Below are 21,006 nucleotides of genomic sequence, written 5' to 3'. Positions count from 1 at the left end.
TATGTCTTTAATTTGTTAATATGTGAGCATTTTTATTGTTATCTACATTATTTAAGTGTATATGTGAAATGATAGCTTTATCCGTATCATATTAACTAATAACGAAATACTCCAATTTATTTATTTTTAAAATTTTTATTGTATAATATTGTTACATAAAATTATATAAATATTAAATATTCAAAAATCCATAATTTTCCCAATGATTTCTTTATATGCATCTAATTTCATATATGACAAGACACTAACATAGAGTTGCTTGACTGGTAAGATCAACACTTCTTAGTGAAGAAGTCGTAAGATTCAATATTTGCTGATGGCATATGTAATATCCCTCATCCCCTATCAGAAAGACTGGACTCAGTCACTCAATGACAGCAGTAGCATAACTACAAACCAACAAGAATCTGAACCAAATCAATTAATCGAGGCCAAAATTTCGTTATCTGTTCTGCTTACAGATTGGTTCCAGAACAAACAAAAAGTACTGAACCAACCATTTAGTTGGCACCTTACATCAGCTACAGAAAATATCATTATTAGGATATTAATTGGTTGAACTAGTTAAAAATTAAGCAAAATTTTCTCGAAAAACATCTTCTATTGTGCACATCTCTCTTCTGTGCACAACAGTGCACTTTTATACCAAACAAAGTGAATGAGAAAACTTAAAAATTAAAAGAGTATTGGAGATTTTTTTTTTAATTCAAAATCAAGCCTTTAATCACAGCCTTCTATTTGGGATAAAAGTGTACTGCTGTGCACAACAAATGATTTTTTTTTCCAAATTTTCTATATGCGGCTACGTAGGTATGTGATCTTAGATAGGCAATGTGGCATAAATGCAAATAGAAAATGACATAAATACCCTTGCACCGCGTATTTGATGAATTGATGGGAGGATCTCCCGTGTATGAATACCTTCTCCTAAGAATTGACATATCATGCACACATTTTCTATGGGTCATGAGTGTCGAAGAGAAAAAGCCTTGTTTGGACCATAAGCATTCATATTTTTTTCTCTGCAAAGGAAAAAAAACAGAAGCTACCTTTCTAGTGTCTCAACCACCTCACATCCTATTCCTTACCTAAATCTCATTGAGTAATGAGAATTGTAGAGCCATATTTATGGTAATAACTACAAAATAGCAGAAGGCAGACACTGCAGAACTAACTGTACATGATTTCATTCTCTCTACACTCACCAGTACAGTAAGGAGAAGTAGCCAAAGGAGTGCACTTCTCTTCACTTGTCTGGAAAGATTTCTCAGTTTCTGGGGAAAACCAATGCATTCAACCACTCTAAGGCCTGGTGGTGTGTCTTTTGCTTCTGCAAATATGGTTGTTCTCCTTTTCTTCATCGTTGGTTCCTGTTTCCTCTTTGATATCAACCAAGCACACATTGGCTTGCCTAATAACGTTACAATCCCGGCGTTGATTGCGTTCGGAGATTCGATAATAGATCCCGGCAACAATAATAATCTTCACACACTGGTGAAGTGCAACTTCCCTCCCTATGGCCGTGACTTCAAGGGTGGAATTCCTACTGGAAGATTTTCAAATGGAAGAGTTCCTACTGATTTCTTGGGTACGTACGTACTTAATAAGTTCATATTAAAATCAAGTATGTTTGGTATCCCAACATGCTTTTCTGTCTGTGAGAGGGGGTTGGTTAATCATGGGCCCATTTATTTTTCTCATTTTGGTAAGTAAAAGCCCATTAATTACTCTCTTAAGCCTCATAAAAAGTGATAAGAACAACACTATCATCTGTAGAATGAAGATTCAAGAGTAGGGTGTCCATGGGTTTGGTCTGGTTTGGTTCGATTTTGTATTACAAAATATCAAAACCAAATCAGCAATTTTAGGTGTTTGGATAAATTTGTATATATCAATCCGAGAGAGGGAAAATTCCAAATATTAGAAGCAAAGAAATAAAATCGATCATATAAAATGATTGAAATAGTCAAAAAAATTTTGATATTGTTGAAAATAGGCTGCATGATTTTATGCAATGGGCTGAATAAGAGTGAACATATTTGGTCAGATTTTCATCTTATAATTTGTGAGAGAGTTAGAGAGAAGTTTCTACCAAAAGAAAGAGAAAGGAAAATTATTTATTGGTTATCTTGACTGCTTGTGCTTGCTTTTCTTCTACAATTTGAAAAAGATAGAGAAAGAGAAATAATTTGTTGCTTATTTGATTCTGCTTGGTTTTGGTGTCAGCTGAATATTTTGGAGTTAAGGAGCTTTTGCCCCCATATCTGGATCCAACCTTGAAGCCCCCAGACCTCCTCACAGGTGTAAGCTTTGCCTCCGGTGGTGCTGGTTATGATCCACTCACTGCTAAAATGGTGGTATCAATCCATTCTTATTATTTTTTTCTTGAGGGTTTTGTAATTTTCTTCTCTAAAAGCATAAGGGTGGTGGGTGGACCTCGGTGCAGCGATCAGTTGTAGTCCGAGGTCAATATATTGAAATAAACTTTTCAATAAAAATTATTAAGGTAAGACTGCGTAAGAAAAATGCTTCAAAACTCTCATTGTATAGAAACCTTTGACAATGGGTTCACTCTCTGAGACTCTGGATTTCCACCTACCAAAGGAAGTAGGGTAATAATGTCACTCATCTTGTAAATGTATCAGTTGTTGCTACACTCTTGGGTAGACTTTTTTCCATTTTGATTACTGGGTTTCTTTTTTTACATGTTTCTTGTATGCATTGCCAGTCAGTGTTGTCTCTGTCGGATCAATTGAACTTGTTCAAGGAGTACAAAAAGAAGATAAAAGTGTTAGTTGGAGTAGAGAAAGCAAAGAGGATCATTGAAGAAAGCTTCTATGTAATCTGTACAGGGAGTGATGATATCGCCACCACTTATTTCTCTACTCCTTTCAGGAATATAAACTACAATATCCCTGCTTATACTGATTTGATGCTCACTTCAGCTTCCAAATTTATTGAAGTAAGATATATAAACCCTAAACCAAGAGAAAGTTTTGAAGGCATTGCTGTGATACTACATTTTGGCTTTCCTGCACTGTCTTATGCATTTTGGTTGATAATCTAACTGGCAGGATCTGTATGGTTTGGGGGCAAGAAACATTTCTGTATTAGGACTCCCACCAATTGGATGTGTTCCAGCCCAGAGAACACTTGTAGGAGGAGAAGAGAGAAAGTGTGCAGAGAAATACAATGATGCAGCTTGTCTTTTCAACACTAAGCTCTCTTTACTCATCAGCTCCTTCAACCAAAAGCTTCCACAATTAAAACTTGCGTTCATTGATATCTACACACCCTTACTAGATATCATCCAAAACCCTCATGCCTATGGTAATCATTAATCCATCCATACTAATTTATAAAGAAAAGAACACATTTTCCATTTTCCATTTTCCATTCAATTTACCATATTGAATGGACCAATTGATCTTGTTTGGTTTTGTTGCTTGTGTTAGGTTTTGAAGAAGTGAATAATGGATGTTGTGGCACTGGAAAACTGGAGGTTTCAATACTCTGCAACAACTTGGTCCCTCAGACGTGCTCAGATGACTACAAATACCTATTCTGGGACAGCTATCACCCCTCTGAGAGAACCTACAGCTTACTGTCCACCGGCATCTTTAAGGAGCATATCAAGCAGTTCTTCTAAGTTTTAATGTCTAAATTAAGACCTTTAGAGAACATGCTTGATTCTATTTCCCCCCAAACCCCAATTTGTAATTCCATCTGAGATTCGATTCTCTTTGTATCAGTTTGATTTCATTGTGCTTGTTAAGCTAATCTGGAAGACTTGGTAACACAAGTGCTACTATGCACTCAGTAGTCAGTAATGTATCCATTCTCTGACTTCAGTTCTTACGTAAAATCATTTTTATATGTTTTTTTGTTGAGATATTGTTCTTTGCTTGGAAATGGATGTTTGATAAACTCATTCTGCAAAATTTTCTAGTTCACCCATAACATGAAAATTCTAGTTTTCGAGCAAACCCACAATGCATGAGAGCAAGGTAAAAGGGTTTGCGAGTAGGATAGCGGGTGGAGTCTTCAGAGATTTCATCAATAAGACCATTTTATCAAATTTTTGTTTCCAAGTAAAACGCGTGCTTCAGGTTTGTGTTGTTTACACCCCCTCTCCCTTCTCTAATACAACTGAGCAAGCATAGCTCCCCCATTTAATAATGCTCTTCCAAGAGTTCCTTAGTTTTGATGTGAGATGAATCTCTACCCAGTACTCTTCCACTGTTCTTTTGTTCCCAAGAGAGGGGGGGGGGGAAATTCTATTCTCTTAAGATAAACTCTCTCCAACATTGCACATAATTATCTACTTACTATACCTGCACACCATAAATGATGTATCACTTACAAGAGCAGTTGAAGAATTCAGAATTATTCGTTACTTGCTACAACTACTATGAAACAAAGAAACAAAGGATCTCCACTGTATCTTTGATCTTCTGGACCTGACCTGTATCTTCAAGGTAACTCCTCTTTCTTAGTGTCACATTCATTAATTGATTGTATTAAAACCCATATTGTCATGTTTAAATCCCCAACCCTCCAAAAAATTTTTACTGGATAACTACCTTGGCAGTCATAAACTGCAACATGTACGCATGCTGTAATTGCATTTCCTAACTTTTATAAAGGTTTTGAACTATCAAAAAAAAAAAAAAACATTCAATATTTGATACTGGTTCTTGCAGCATTAATAGCTCAACTTTCAAGTTTTCCAAAAACTAAATGCATTCAGAGTTTCTGGACAGTATTCTGAAACAACCCTGCTGCATTTTCCTCCTCTGTTTTGTCCCTGCATCAGCTCATCGACAAGGATAACTCCTCTAATTTAAAAAGTTTAAGTTCATTCAAGGGTAGTGACTATGTGCTAAATCACCACTGGAGCAACCTACACACAGGCCATTACCCATCTCTGTTAAATATGTGGTCAAGTAACCTCATCACTGTCAACTGCACAGAAAATATGAAAGATCATGTGCAGTTCTATCTTTGGTTGAAGAGTATTTACTCTCCAACAGATCTATTGTCTCCCATGAAACTTCTATAAAGGAAATGGTTTGAGAATGGAATCTCAATCATTTGAGAAGCTCTTCATTGAGAGACTCAAGAGACCTATGCTATATGGATCCTAGAATCTCCTAAACTATCATCATTCAGATACATCAGCCAAATGCTGCAATCTTCACAATTCATGAAGATTCTTAGTTCAACCACCCTGACTACAAGAGGGTGACCACGGTGCTGAAGGCATTCCCACAAGCAGAGGCCGAGGGAGCAATCTTCTTACAGAGTCTTCCCGTAGCAATTTTTGCTGAGAGGTTTTTTCAATACATTGACCTCAAACTACAACTGTGGTCGACCAACCACTACGCCAAGGCCTGCCCCTACCATCCTGACTACAAAGGACCCAATTAATTAGTCTGGCACCAAGAATGAAAATGCAGCCACCCACTCTGAAGCTGGCTACTTCTGTATCTTCATGTGAATCTTCTCCCATTTTGGCTCTTCTTCTATCACTGCTTGTCTGTTTCACCTCTCAGATCATTCAAAAAACCATCGCAACACCTGCCCATTCAACAGTGCCAGCCATACTAGTCTTTGGAGATTCAATCGTGGATACTGGTAACAACAACTATTTCCCCACAGTGGCTTAAGGGCAATTTCCCTCCCTATGGCAAAGATTTTATGGGAGGAATCCCAACTGGTAGGTTCAGCAATGGAAAGGTCCCCTCAGACATCATAGGTATTCTTTCCATCTCATCCATGTTCAGTTTCCATACAATTGGTGCACTTAAAGATCCAAGAACTAATTTGCAGCTGAAGGATTGGGGATTAAGGAGCTTCTACCAGCATATTTAGACCCCACTCTCACCCTGCAAGACCTTCTCACTGGCGTAAACTTTGCCTCAGGTGGTGGAGGTTATGATCCTCTCACATCCAACATAGAGGTACAAAGCTCACAGTTACTGTACATATACAACTGTTGTGATCTATTTCAGGCATAAAAATGCGTTCCTTCATTTACTCTGATTCTGTTCGTTTCTTCTGTTTATGAAATAATCAGACAGCCATGGACTTATGGCAGCAATTAAAGCTATTTGAAAAGTACATAGAGAAGGTGAAGAGTGGGATTGGTGAGGAGGAAAGCAAGAACATTATATCAGAGAGTCTATATGTGGTGTGTACAGGGAGCAATGACATTGGAACTACTTACTACCTTACTCCTTTCAGGAAACTGCACTACGACATTGCCTCTTACACTGATCTCTTAGTCCAATTTGCTTCTAGTTTCATTCAGGTAACACTCTTCTTCCTATATATATTACTAGTACTACTACTACCACTATTGGAAATTTAAAACTACAACCTGAAACCCAAGTAGAAGCTTTAGAATTACAAAGTAACACAATGTAAAGGAAAATAAATTTCCTCCAAAGCTTGGGTTGTTTTATACACAGCTTCATCTTGCAGGAACTGTACAGATTAGGAGCACGAAAGGTAATTGTTCTCAGCATGCCACCAATGGGATGTGCGCCAGCCCAGAGAACATTAGCAGGGGGGAAAGCTAGATTGTGTGTGGAAAAGTACAACAAAGCAGCCATTCTCTTCAACTCCAAGCTTTCCTCCCAACTGAATTTGCTAAATAATAAGCTTCAAAAATTCAATTTGCTCTACATTGATATCTACAATCCTGTGCTTGATATCATCCGAAATCCTCACACATACGGTAATCACCACCAATGGATCACCATCATAGATTCAATGTTTAATTATTTTGGATTTTTATCCTTGCTGAACTAGCCATGGATGCTTAGTAAGAACAGCTGACAAGTGTTCTTCACAGGATTTGAACAGGCAAATAAAGGATGCTGTGGCACTGGAAAAATAGAAGCATCAATAGTACTGTGCAATGGAAATCCATTTACATGTACAAATACCTCCAAGTACGTATTCTGGGACAGTTACCATCCCACAGAGAGAGCTTACAAGGTCATCCTTGCTCCAATCCTCAACTACCTGAACAACATCTTCTGAAGCACATCCCGGAACAGGTGTTCCTTGTTATATATGCCGTTTCATAATCTCTATTTTATCAACCATCTCCGAAAACAAGGGTTGACCCTTAACTCAAAGATATCCAAGTCCCAATTTTCTATCTTCCATTTTTTTGTTTTCAAATTATATTGTTGACATGTTTAACACAATCAGGTTTGAGGACATGAGGTGGTCTGGTAAACACCAATCAATCAAAAATTAATCATATGAATCCAGCAGGTTGACAACACCATCATTCTACAAGCACATTATCACCAATGAGTTAGCCTTCTATGCAACATTGTACAAAGTTGTATCAGTTGTTACAAAGAACTTCATTCATTGGATCATTATACAACAGAGAATGTCATTGATTGAATCATTATAATCACTAGCTTGGATAATTTTCAATCCAAATGTCCCTTAAAAAAAGGTCATTCTACTTGTAGAGATATGTCATTCAAGCATCACTACCTACATGAAGTCCAATCTAAAGTAACAAGAAGCGCTTAAAGAGTGCCTATTTAATTTTGAATCTACTGAGCTACCAGGGAAAAACCAGATGCTTTAAATATTCATGACAATATGATTATCATCAAGATATTTGTCTTCATGCAAGACCCCACTCAGGAAACTAGAACATGTAAAAGTATTGAACGAGATGGCCTTAATCTTCAGAATCAACAAGAACCTGCATACCCAGGTTTATTTGACGGAGAGAGAAGATAAAATAGTGAAAGGGTTTTTAATAGTGAAAGGGTTTCTAATGAGGGTTAAGGTGTTAATTGCGTACGGAAACTATCTAACCATACTGAACCGTGCGGTCTAAATCAGTACCGTATTGCACCGTTTAAAATTCAGAAACTGAATTTCTTTGGTAGGATTCCGGTTTCAGGTACTCATATCTTCGGTATGTACCGAAACCGTACCAAATTAAGGAATATAAATATAATTTACAATTATGACACTTTACCTTTACCCTATCCCTAATTTCTTGTTTCAGTTTTTCGTTTCGTCCTTCACTTCTCTTCTTAGATTTACTTGTTTTGTCTCTGTTAATTAGATTTACTTGATTTGTTATTGTTAATATTAGATTCTATCGATTGTTTGATCACAATTTCATTAAGATCTTAATGAACTAATAACACAAATAGCATGGGTTTGTTTGTACCAAAATTGTACCGCACTAGATATCGTGTTTAAACCATTTTTTCGCACCGATTTAATACCAAAATGTAAAACTTTTTGTAAACTACCGAAGCTTGAACTCGTAAATTTAGAATTGAAATTTGGGGCATTCAAAGTTAATACTGTACCGATATCATATATTAATATACATATGAGATAAAAGAATGAATTGTCAGATCAAATCCTTATAAAATACAATCCATCATTTCCAGCTCATTAACGTCCCGGTCCCTATATATATATATATATAATAAAACAAAGGAGTAAAGGGCGAATTCGGACGATGTTATAGGGGAGATACCGCGGCCGGTTCGCCAAGGGGCTAATCAACGAATTTCGTCGAAAGTTTGCACTTTGAATGGAATGATCGAATGTTAAGAGTGTAAAACTTGTTATTTTGGGAGTGTGCAATTTGAAATTTAGGTCACTAAAATATGGTACCTAGAGTTTGAGCCACACTAAAGTGTGCAACCTATAAAAAAAAACTCAAAGATCTATGTTGTATAGACCCCAAAATCTCATAAACTATCACCATGCAGATATACATATATCCTGCCAAACGCTGCAATCTTCACACGATGCAGCAGGCTTTCACACAAGTAGAGCTCAGGGAATAATTTTCCTTTGTGGTCCTATCCCAGTAATTTTTGTTGAGAGGTTGTTTCGATACCTTAACGTCAGCCTACAATTGTGATGCACAAACATGGCACCAAGGCTTGGTGCCTGCCCTCACCGTCCTGACTACAAAGGGCTCAATTAATTAGTCTGGCACCAGGAAAGAAAATGGGGCCAGCCACTCTAAACCTGGCTACTTCTGTTTCTTCTTGTGAATCTTCTCCTTGTATGGCTCTTCTTCTATCATTGCATGTCTGTTTCACCTCCCCGATCATTCAAGAAACCATTGCAGCACCTGCCAATTCAATAGTGCCTGCAATACTAGTCTTTGGAGATTCAATCATAGATACCAGTAACAACTATTTACCCTTGCTAGTTAAGTGCAATTTTCCTCCCTATGGCAAAGATTTTATAAAAGCAATATGTTTGTAAAATAAAAGTAACCGTAAGCGCACGATATCGTGTAGCTAACGGGTTGATATAAGGGAGATATGTCCCTTTAGAATTTAATCTCTCAGTGGGAACAGGAGAGTGGTCAATGATGGGTTATTAAAGCGGTTAAAGGCTCTACCTCCTACGGGGAGGATAAGAAATTTGAAGATGTAATCGTGGTGCGCGCAAGCTGGCCCTGATGAACCTCATAAAAAAAATTTTCAAACATAAACTAACCATTTAAATTGGGGATGGGATATTACATATGTAATGATAAGAAAATAATAAATAAATATTAAAAAGTAAATCATAAGTTAAGAATATGGAAGGAATAGACAAAAGAGGGAATGGAGGGGGGGGGGAGAATATTACTAACGAATGTTACTTACTTGCATCCTCAAATCTCGAATGACAAAAAAAAAAAAACACCTGAACAATCGATTCAAATCTCAACCAACTCGAATTAGATTTATAATGATCCAAATTTGAAATTGATAGACCAGAGAAAGAAAGAGAGAATAAGTGGGGGAAAAAAAGAAAAATATATGTAAATTTTGAGTTTAAACGGGGAGAAGAAAGTGGAGAGGAAAGAGAAAAAGAATATACATATATTTTATTAACAAAAAATGATTTATTAAGAAAATAATAAAGTAAAAAAAATAGAAAGTGTGGAGAGAGAAAAATAATTAGGAAAATAAATGAAATCTAATAAAATAAAATGTCGTAGAAAATCTTAATCTTTGATTACTTGTGGCTCACATATTTTTCGATTATAATAAAGTAAAATAAAATAAAAATCCTAGCCGTATATCAAAATTGGCTTCTTTATTTCTAAGATATTATGGAGTTTGTCCAAAATCGCATACTTAGCCCATCATGCTCCAAATCAGGCCCTTTTCATACTTGAGAATTGAATGGACATCTTGATGTGTAAAATTGCATGTTTTATACCAAAAACTCTAAATATTTGCTCAAATTCTAAAAAAATTTAAAATATGCAAAAACAACATATAAAGTAACTCCACTCTAAGTATGTAAAAGGCATATTTTATGCCCTAAGATTTTACACATAAATGTGTTCACCAAAATCTCAACTAGTAGGTTCAGCAATGGATATTGTGGCATTGGAAAACTGGAGGTTTCAATACTCCGCAACAACTTGGTGCCTCAGACGTGCTCAGATGATTGCAAATACCTATCATGGGACAGCTATCATAGGCCGGAAACGGCCCGGAACACCCCCCCCCGGGGGGGACCCCGAAAAAAAACCCCCCCCCCCATGGGCGAACAACCGCCGGATTTTAAAGGGGGAAAAAAAAAAAAATTAAAAAAAATAAAAAAAAAAAAAACCAAAAAAAAAGGGGGGGGCCCTCCCCCCCCCCCCCCCCCTTATTGTTGCCCTTAATGAGAAAACCTTGTTTTCACAGCCAACATACAATGCATGAGAAGAATGTAAAAAAGGTTTGCAACATTTTTTTTTTTTTTTTTTATTTGGTCCGAGATTCACACGTTAGCTTGGCTGCACACCTTGATTACATCTCTCGAGGAATTCGAGAGTTCTTGACCTCTCCACTGAGAAGTATGGATCTTACCACCATACCAATCCTGCATTGACAATTTGCAACGAAATTACTTCAATATGACTTTCAAACGGAATTTTGAACCGTCAGATCCGAAATCTCGATTGAGATTTCGATCCAACAGCTAAAATTTCTTCACATGATGGTTATGTGCATTAATGTGCAAGAGAGACTTTCATCAGTAACACCATTTTATCAAAAAAAAAAATTCCCCATCGGTAAAACACGTTCTTCAAGCTTGTCTTCTTTACGCCCTCGTCTCCATTATAACTGTTGATGCCTATCTCCCCATTTAATAATTGAGTTCCATAGATATGAAGTGATAGGAATCTCTACCAATTACTCTTTCACTTCTCCATTCTTTTATTCCCAAGAGAGGGAAGAAAAATTCTTTTCTCTTAAAATAAACTCTCTGGAGCATTACACTTAATCATCTAATTAATATACGTGGACACCATTAATGATTTATCACTTCAAGGGCAATTGAAGAATTCAGAGTTCTTTCTTAATTAGTTGTGAACTACTATGTATTAAAAAAAATAAAGGTTCTCCACCACTTTCTTTAATTAAACTTCTCCATACGATCTGTATCTTCAAGGAATCTTCACTTTCCGTGTAACACATTCATTAATTGATATCGGTTCCTGCTGGCATTAATGGCTCAACTTTCAATTTCTCTCAAGAATTAAATGCATTCTGCTGTCAATGTCACTCTATAAGTTTAAGCTGGATTAAAAACAGTCAAGATCAAGATCTCGATCAAGATTTTGATTTTGACTATGACTATATGTTTTTTTTAAATATATAAATATAATTTTCAAAAATAGACAGCCGAGATCTCGACCATTTGTTATAAATGTTGCGCATTATTTTTGTATAATATCATCATCACATGCATCAATCCTCTAATTTAAAAAATCAAATCCTCCATTTTTGTATAAACAGCATTGAAAATATTGAGAAGGGTATTTGATCTCCAACAGATCTATTGTCTCCCATAAACTTCTATTAAAAAAATGGTTTGCGAATGAAACGTGTTATTTGAGAAGCCCTTTATTGAGAGACTCAAGAGATCCTAGAATCTCTTGCTCTTATTATCATACAGATATAAATATATCCTGCCAAATGCTGCTATCTTCACAATTCATGAAGCTTTTGCACTTCAACCAACCTGAATACAAGAGGGTGACCACAGTGTTGAAGGCGGTTCCCACAAGCAGAGGCCGAGGGCGCAATCTTCCTACGCAGTCTTACATTGATTGCTGAGAGGCTTTTTTTTAATGCCTTGACCTCATACTACAACTGTGATCGACCAACCGCTACGCCAAGGCCTGCCCTTGCCATCCTACTAAAAAGGGCCCAATTCACTAGTCTTGACACCAAGAAAGAAAATGCAGCCACCCATTCTGAACCTGGCTACTACTGTTATTTCATGTGAATCTTCTCCCTCTTTGGCTCTGCTTCTATCACTGCTTGTATGTTTCACATCTCAGATCATTCAAAAAACCATTGCAACAGCTGCCCATTCAACCGTGCCTGCCATACTAGTCTTTGGAGACTCAATTGTAGATACTGGTAACAACAACTATTTCCCTTCACTGGCTAAGTGCAATTTCTCTCCCTATGGCAAAGATTTTATAGGAGGAATCCCAACTGGTAGGTTCAGCAATGGAAAGGTCCCCTCAGACTTCATAGGTATTCTTTCCATCTCATCTATGTTCTGTTACCCCATAATTGGTGCATTTAAAGAACTAAATCCTCTTTTTCCAGCTGAAGGATTGGGGATTAAGGAGCTTCTGCCAGCATATTTAGACCCCAATCTCAACCTGCAAGACCTTCTCACTGGCGTAAGCTTTGCCTCAGGTGGTTCAGGTTATGATCCTCTCACATCTAACATAGAGGTACAAAGTTCACAATTACTGTACATAGTTATGATAGTTATGATCTACTTCAGGCATGCAAATGCATTCCTTCATATGCTCTGATTCTGCTTGTTTCTTCTGTTTATGAAATAATCAGACAGCCATGAACTTATCGCAGCAGTTAAAGCAATTTGAAGAGTACATAGAGAAGGTGAAGAGTGGGATTGGTGAGGAGAAAAGCAAGAACATTATTTCAGAGAGTCTATATGTGGTGTGTACAGGGAGCAACGACATTGCAACTACTTACTACCCTACTAATGTCAGGAAACTGCACTATGACATTGCCTCTTACACTGATCTCTTAGTCCAATTTGCTTCTAGTTTCATTCAGGTAACCCTCTTCTTCGTTCCTATATATATTACTAGTACTACTACCACTATTAGAATTTAAAACTACACCTTGAAACCTAAGTAGAAGCTTTAGAATAACAAAGTAATACGATGTAGAGGAAAATAAATTTTCCTCCAAAGCTTGGGTTGTTTCATACACAGCTTCATCTTGCAGGAACTGTACAGATTAGGAGCACGAAAGGTAATTGGTATCAGCATGCCACCAATTGGATGTGTGCCATCCCAGAGAACATTAGCAGGTGGGAGAGCTAGATTGTGTGTGGAAAAGTACAACAACGCAGCCATTCTCTTCAACTCTAAGCTTTCCTCCCAACTGAATTTGCTAAATAATAAGCTTCCAAACTCCACAATGCTCTACATTGATATCTACAATCCTGTGCTTGATCTCATCCGAAATCCTCACACATACGGTAATCACCATCATAGATTCAATACTTAATTATTTTGGATTTTTAAGCTTGCTGAACTAACCATGGTCCATGGATGCTTAGTAAGAACAGCTGACAATTATTCTTCACAGGATTTGAAGAGGCAAATAAAGGATGCTGTGGCACTGGAAATATAGAAGTAGGAATAGTACTGTGCAATGGAAATCCAAATACATGTACAAATACGTCCAAGTACATATTCTGGGACAGTTACCATCCCACAGAGAGAGCTTACAAGGTCATCCTTGCTCCAATCCTCAACTACCTGAACAACATCTTCTGAAGCACATCCGGAACAGGTGTTCCTTGCTATGCCGTTTCATAATCTCTATTTTATCAAGTATCTCGGAAAAAAATGGACACCCCTTAATGTTACCCAAGTCCCAATTTTCTATCCTCCATTTTGGGTTTTCAAATTATGTTGTTGACATGTTTAACACAATAATATGAATAATGTGAAGAGTTTTTTACTTGTCGCCCATTTATGTGGGGTGAAACTCTTGTAAGTGGGAAAAATTACTGGTTGTCTGCTTTCAACCAAACCTAAATTTAATCGTTATCCACGGTTAATTTTTCATTTAATTTGAAATTAAGATGATCATTCTATCCATAGGGAAGTGTTATGACTAAATTACCTTCCCATACCCAACCCTTAGGTGTCTCCCTTCACTCATCTTCTACCTAAACATCGCCTATGGTTCCTGCCACTACCAACCCCTTGTAGGAAATCATCCACCATTGTCCCCTGCCGACATGAGAGAGAGAGAGAGAGAGAGAGAGATTTACAGCATGAATCGATTCCCTTTTTCGATTCGATTGAACATCCAAAACCCAAATAACCCCTAAATCATCACAAACAACTTATAAAAAAGCTTTCTAGCCCTCCTGGAGAAGAAATCTCCACAGATTTTAGGAACAAAGGTTCCAAATCATTTTAATAAATGAAAAAAAGAAAGTCGGGTTTCTAATTTTTTCACTGTTAATCGTAGTGGGTGAGACCCAACCCACTACACTTTGCGCCCAAGGTGCAATGGCAACAAAGTCGTTACGTATTCCTAGGTTATTATTCCTCTATTTGGTTCAGTGTGAGCAGGACTCTAATATTACTTTCCCTCACTTAGTTGAGTCTAAATGAAACTCTAATTAAGGAATTAGGGTTGAGGGAGAAAATATTATAAATAGTGAGATGGAATACGAAATAGATCAGTGAAACGGAAACGTAAAGGAACAAGAACTCTAAAACAATGGAAAAAAAAAACTCTAATTTTGATAAATATGTTGCTTACCTTGATGGGTAAGCCTTATGTGTATATTTATAAATAAACTTGAAAAAATATGGCTGTTATACAAGAAACTTAATTTCAAATTTAAAAAACTTGAACTCAAAAATCATATTCAAACCATAACAAATCCGTTATGATCTTTCGAACTCAAAGAGGCATCTTCTGTGTCTAGATCCATTGCATTCAAGATCTCAAAGGTAAATGATCTTAAACCCATCTTTGAAGAAATTATTTAACATTAGTATCTGAGTCAGGTTATGATTAGGTCGCCAGCAAATAGCTGGCTTGTTATGTAGGTGTTGGTTAATTTATTATGAAATTTGTGGGTGTGAATTTGTTTTTCATTCATTGACTATTGGGAGCAAAATTGCTGCCTAAGACATCGTTGGCATCCTAATGTTGCTGGCCACTAATGTGTTAATTTTTTGTATGAATCTCACATATGAATCTTCAAAGTAATTGATTAATCAATTCAATCAGCAACTGGCTTGAATCGAAATCCTGAATTTATTTAAATTAAGATCTTCTGAACAAATAGAGTATTCACATGCTCCTCTAATTTCGTTTCTTAGTATTTTCTTTATTAAATATAATAATAAAATAAAAAAGAGGAATGATTTTAATCGATAGTCGGTTGAGTTGTTATCAATGACTTCTAGTGGTTTCCTTTTAAAAAAATTAAAAATCAAAAGAGAATTAAATGTGTACATCTCTAATAAGTGGTTCTTGTCACATTCTCCCTTGCCTTGTTGTAGATTAATTTCTAAATAAAATAAATAAATAAAAGAGGAGAAAGGACTTAGAAGTAACAATGGCAGAAATACTAATTTCAAATATTTTATTAGGAAAGAGTGATGTGATGTTCTATATGTCTCCTCTCATATGTGATGATGTCCATATGCTTAACATTAGTTTTATAGTAAAGTCTTTTTTGTTTGCTGATGTCAGCAAAAAGTGATTGACAAAAAAAAGAAAATATAACATCAAATTAAGAAGAAAAAAATCTTAAATTGTGTGTTTGTTTTTTTTACAAGGGGACGCCATTTCGATTGTTTTCTCCGCGCGTCATTTGGAATGGCGTCAAACTTACCAGGATGACTACCTGCTATGTTGACTGCCTGGCTAGGATGGTTGTCTCTGTGCCGAGCAGAGTTCATTGGCCAAGGTCCACTTCTTGGTTATCCAAGCTTTATAACTCAGATGTTTGTGCTATGAATTTGAATTACAAAAAAAAAAATTAAGAAAAAAATATTAAGAGGTTCATATTTGTTTTTGTAGATTGGATCTAACGATTAATATGAATTTTTTATTATTATTAGAAAGAAAAAAAAAGGGGTCTAAATACTAAAAGATAAAAGGAAAATTGACTCTCATCGAATCAATCTATATGCTTATAATTTGTTTGGAACATTTTTTTCTTTTATTTAAATCAATTGCCATTCATGATTTGATGCATAAATTTTTTGCTATAGTGTGTATTTTTTTTTAGAGACAATTGCACCCTTCCGAGGCAATTTAGACCTCTGATTTCGCTTTATCTGTTGAATGCATATCAATCTCTTTCAAATAGACCATAAATATTTATTTTTATTTTTTTTTAACAGATTTTATTTGGTACTTGTAAAATGACACATTCTTATGTATGAAGGTTAGAGTTTGTATTTGAAAGTGATGCGAAGTGTTGTACACCCTAGTAGTATTATAGTATGATTTTATGTGATATAATTAAATGGTTGTAAATTTGTTTTTTTAATCCATGTAAAGGGTTGTCACTACACTACTCATCACAATCTTGTACAAACTCGATATATCATTTCAAATACTAAAATTGTGGGCTCATTTTGTAGGACCTATGCACATTCTATGTATGGCGCAATCCTATGATTATGGAATATTAAATTCCTCTTTTTGTTCAAAACCAATTGAAATTATATGTTTTCAATTCACTCATGTGAGATTTGATTATGAACTTAATGAGTTGTTGGTCTCACTCTATGGGTCTGAAAACTATTAATTTTAATTAAGGTTTCTTAACCAAGATCTAAATGTGTACTAAATGTCCTATTGCACATTGTTGAATGTAATGATGACCAACCTATATGAAGTAGCTAACCTTAAAAGATGTTGTAAATTAGATGAGACCAACTATGACATATGACATCGTATGATTCTATCTATACTCAATGAACAAGGTATCTCAAACCCTTGAGTATATCCCTGTGGACATTGCAAACAATTAATGAGAAGGAAATTTGAAAATTATTTCTTCCCTATAACAAATAATAATAATGTAGTAGGGAATGGAGAAAATTTTCGCTTCTAGATACGTTTAGGATGGTAATGGCACAAGTCAACTTCTCAATATCTTCTTGGGGGGCTCTTTTGTGACTGCATCTAGCTACCATTATAATGTGTCATCACAAACAAAATCTTACGATGTTCATTTTTCTTGAGATTGATTTCCTAACACAAAAAACGCTAGTATAGATCTTGAACTTATGAGAAAAATATTGATGAAAGTATCTCATTTGTTCTAGGTGAGGGTGGGGAATTATAACCCATCATGTAATTGCTAGAGAAGATGAAATTGATCATCAATTTAGTGGGAATGAGCTACCAAGGGGGGCATACAACCAAATACTCAAGATCCTTTTGCGTGTAAAAACACATGAGAATATATTCATATTTCGTCATTTTGAGGTTGAAAAAAATGCTATTAGTCGTGTTTCATGAGATGAAAAGAGCTTGCTTAATTATGTGAAGCGCTCCTTTTAAGATAAAGAAATGGGATAAGCATCTATGGAAGATAAGATCAATCTTCTAGTGCATGCCTAGTAGCATAAGAATATGACTAAAGAGAGGGGATAGACAGTGGTATAGGCTACAATGATGAAAGACATTCTCACTTATTAAGAGAATAATCTCATTTTGAGCTCATGCTCGTCACAAAATTAGATTTGGAAATCTACCGCTAGTTGGACATTCATAATTTTTTCCCTAATGGAGAACTAGACGATGAGTCCTTTATGGCTCAACTAATGAGTTTTGTGATCAACGAATAAGAGCACAAAGCATGTTGTCTCATCCATTCATTCTTTGAACTTAAGCAATTGTCTAGATGGTGATACATGAAGTTTAATCATTCTATCACCTCTATTAAGTAAAAGAATATTTTTTTATCCAATTATGTTGACGATATCCTATATGTTGGGGATTTTTTGTCGCCACTTATAAGTGGTTGTTCGATGTTTTATTGAGATGAAGGACATGGGTGGGGCCAACTTTGTGTTGTGCTTTGAGTTGGTGAGGGAATGCATTAGAAAATTCCTTGGTATGGTAGGTCTTACCAGACTTAATAAGAAAAATCCCTTAAGTGATTCTATATGAGCAACTTAAAACCCATAGGCACTCCAATGGACAAGGCATGTGTTTTGAGCCTAGACCAATGTTCTAAGATTAATAAAAAGAGACAGAAACCACATGTCCAAGGTGCCCAATGCAATATGCAATCTGATGCACATGATGATATGCACACGTACAGGTATAAGTTGTGCAATTGGGATGTTTATTCATCACAGAGCATTCTAGGACTAGATCATTTATGAGCAATAAAGAGAATCCTTTGACATCTTGATAGGGCTATAGACCTTAGGCTTGCCTTCAATGGTTCACATTTGAGACTGAGAGGTTAAAGTATTTTTTCCAGTAAAAGAAATGGTGTAAGTCCACATTAGGATTTACTTTTGATAGATAAGGTTGTTGCTTGATGTGGTAAGAAATGGACCCACATCAGCCTATCTTTGGTTGAGTCAGAGTATTTTGCTAATTAGCAACACTTTATGATGCCATTTTACTTAATAGATGGTCGCTTGAGCGATGCTATATTCATGCATTAAGGAAGCATAGCAATGCTAACATGACATCCCAAAATTCTATAGGACAACCAAACATGTTTGATATCACTACATTTACGATATGGTTGCACAAATATAAAATAGTCCTAATTTATATCTCCAATGACAATGAGTTAGCTAAACCTCTTGATGAAGCTCATTGCTAGAGATATTTTTCCTGTTAATATATAAGAACTTGGGATTGAAGAGGATTAGATAAGTATCTTCTTAATTGGACACTTATATTGAACATATTTAGAGTGATATTGTGTGAACACATTTATTCAAGATGTCACCATGTATAGAATTGACCCACTCACACAGGTGATTTGCCTTAGCGCTTGAGAATAATGAGCAAGAAGAGCTTATGGTTTTGTAAGGCTTTAGGGGGCTTTCAAACCAATGAGAGGCACCTTAATAAGGACTAAGATGAGACCTCTTTGGTCAAACATGGAGACACCACATTTCCATGTTACCTGAGTTGAAGCCAAATGTGAATCTCTTACAATTGGTTGTTAGACAACTAGTTGTAAAATAATCAAGTTAGACGCTTTAGGTAGCAACTAAACCAAGATTTGTATGGTGTTTTTTTTCTTTTGTGACATTGCCCATTTCAGTGGGAGTTACGGCATAGCATGCATGATTGGTCGCATGTGTCGACCAACAATGAGAGTGACAAAATGGATCCCTGCTTTGTCACTGTGTGAGCCATCAGGATCACATTCAGATGATCCTACTTGTACCCTTTACCTTAGACTATGCCATGAAGAGGACACCCAATGATGCTACTTTAGCTTGTTCCTTAGGATCAGGGATGATACGGTCTCGTAGAACAAGACTAGGAAAGCAGTTGGAGATAATCCAAATGGCATGAGTGCTTTGGAAAAACTTTTCATTCTATACCCTACAGTGATGTGACTCATTGCTCGGGCGACTTGTTATCTTGACAAAGTCATGAGTACATCATATGAGATTAGTTCACACTACTCACTATGAGGGATTGAGAGTGTGGAACTAGATATAGTTGAATTGTTTAAGGTATATTGAGATAGTTCCGAATGATGTGCTATGTTGGTCAGATGGAGACTTGTTATAGCACTTCTGCCCTAGATACATCTCTTAGATCGCACGTTTCATTTTCACATTGAAAGGATTAGAATTGATGAAAACATTTGGATATCTCTGCCACTCTGTGGCGAGTGGGAGATGTTAATCGTAGTAAGTGGGACCCACTACACTTTGAGCCCAACATGGCAACAAAGCGGTTACATATTTCTAAATTATTACTCCTCTTTTTAGTTAAGTTTGAGCAGGACTCTAATATTACTTTTACTCACTTAGTTGAGTTTAAATGAAGCTCTAATTAATGAATTAGGGTTGAGGAAAAGAATATTATAAATAGTGAAATGGAATACAAAACAGACTAATTGAAATTTTTGAATGCTCACTATGTTTTTGTGGTTGGAAAGCCGTCGGGGAGCACAAAGACGGGAGATGATCCCGACTAGACATGACTTTTGTGAGGAGCAAACAGTCACGAAAAGCAATGAACTGCTACAACCAGAACAAGTCATAGAGCAAGAAGAGTTGGTAGCAGGATTCGGGGTAAATTCTGAGGATTTGATTACTCCTCTAGACCTTGCAAATGGTGAGAAGTTACAAAAAGTTTCTACTGCAAATCTGGCCAACAAGATCCAAGCAGAGGTACAAGGAATCGATCACAGGTTAAAGAAGGCACAGCATTGTGCCAGACAAGAAGTTGAAGGCTGATTTTATATGCAACAGTCAAGGGATAAATGAAGGAGAAGATCACTTTATAGAGGAGGAAGAAGAGGACGTCGGATCCCGGCGAAATCGCCTTGGAGGGCGGCGGAGACGACAGAGGGGACTTGCAGTCAACACTGAGAGTGGAGGAACCACGTCGCACGGTGGGGGCGGCCAAACCCTGAACTTTGGTCCGGTTGAGTGAATTGGGTCGGTATATTGAAACAGGTAATTGGGCCATAAGAAGCCCATCCACTCAAAAGATCAAAGGCCCATTATTCGGGTTATGGGCTGAACAATTACATCACAAGTCATGGACACTTGAAATGATATAATTTTTAGGCCCAGCCCAGATGGTGGGCTAGCAATCATACAGTTAGCCAAGAATCCATGCAGCCCACATGATATGCTAAATAAGAAAGGGCAATTAGGGAAAGTCACTATTCACTTACCTCTTAGCCTCGTCAGTCTTACCTTAACTCTCAACCAAGAAGTACCTT

At 36.5% G+C, this 21,006-nt stretch overlaps 2 protein-coding genes across 2 annotated transcripts; both read left to right on the top strand.

The window, feature by feature from the left end:
* The first annotated feature begins 1,287 nt into the window (after nt 1–1,287).
* On the top strand, nt 1,288–7,050 carry LOC149015278 (uncharacterized). The gene is given in 11 exon segments (XM_089156513.1): nt 1,288–1,588; nt 2,227–2,357; nt 2,729–2,962; nt 3,075–3,330; nt 3,456–3,639; nt 5,435–5,663; nt 5,665–5,758; nt 5,833–5,963; nt 6,080–6,313; nt 6,487–6,742; nt 6,860–7,050. Coding segments are annotated over 11 exon segments (2,241 nt in total).
* A 4,932-nt stretch (nt 7,051–11,982) lies between these two features.
* LOC149015277 (GDSL esterase/lipase At3g14820-like) lies at nt 11,983–13,989 on the top strand. Its single transcript, XM_089155063.1, has 5 exons — nt 11,983–12,560; nt 12,636–12,766; nt 12,885–13,118; nt 13,293–13,548; nt 13,659–13,989. Exons 1-5 carry the CDS (start codon nt 12,257–12,259, stop codon nt 13,847–13,849), a joined length of 1,116 nt encoding a protein of 371 aa, XP_089011189.1. The 5' UTR covers nt 11,983–12,256; the 3' UTR covers nt 13,850–13,989.
* The last annotated feature ends 7,017 nt before the right edge of the window (nt 13,990–21,006 follow it).

Source organism: Hakea prostrata, chromosome 5 (assembly GCF_041222555.1).
Source record: "Hakea prostrata isolate BN-2017 chromosome 5, UWA_Hpros_2, whole genome shotgun sequence".
In the NCBI taxonomy this organism is placed as follows: Eukaryota; Viridiplantae; Streptophyta; class Magnoliopsida; order Proteales; family Proteaceae; genus Hakea; species Hakea prostrata.
This window is presented reverse-complemented; position numbering and strand designations above follow the sequence as displayed.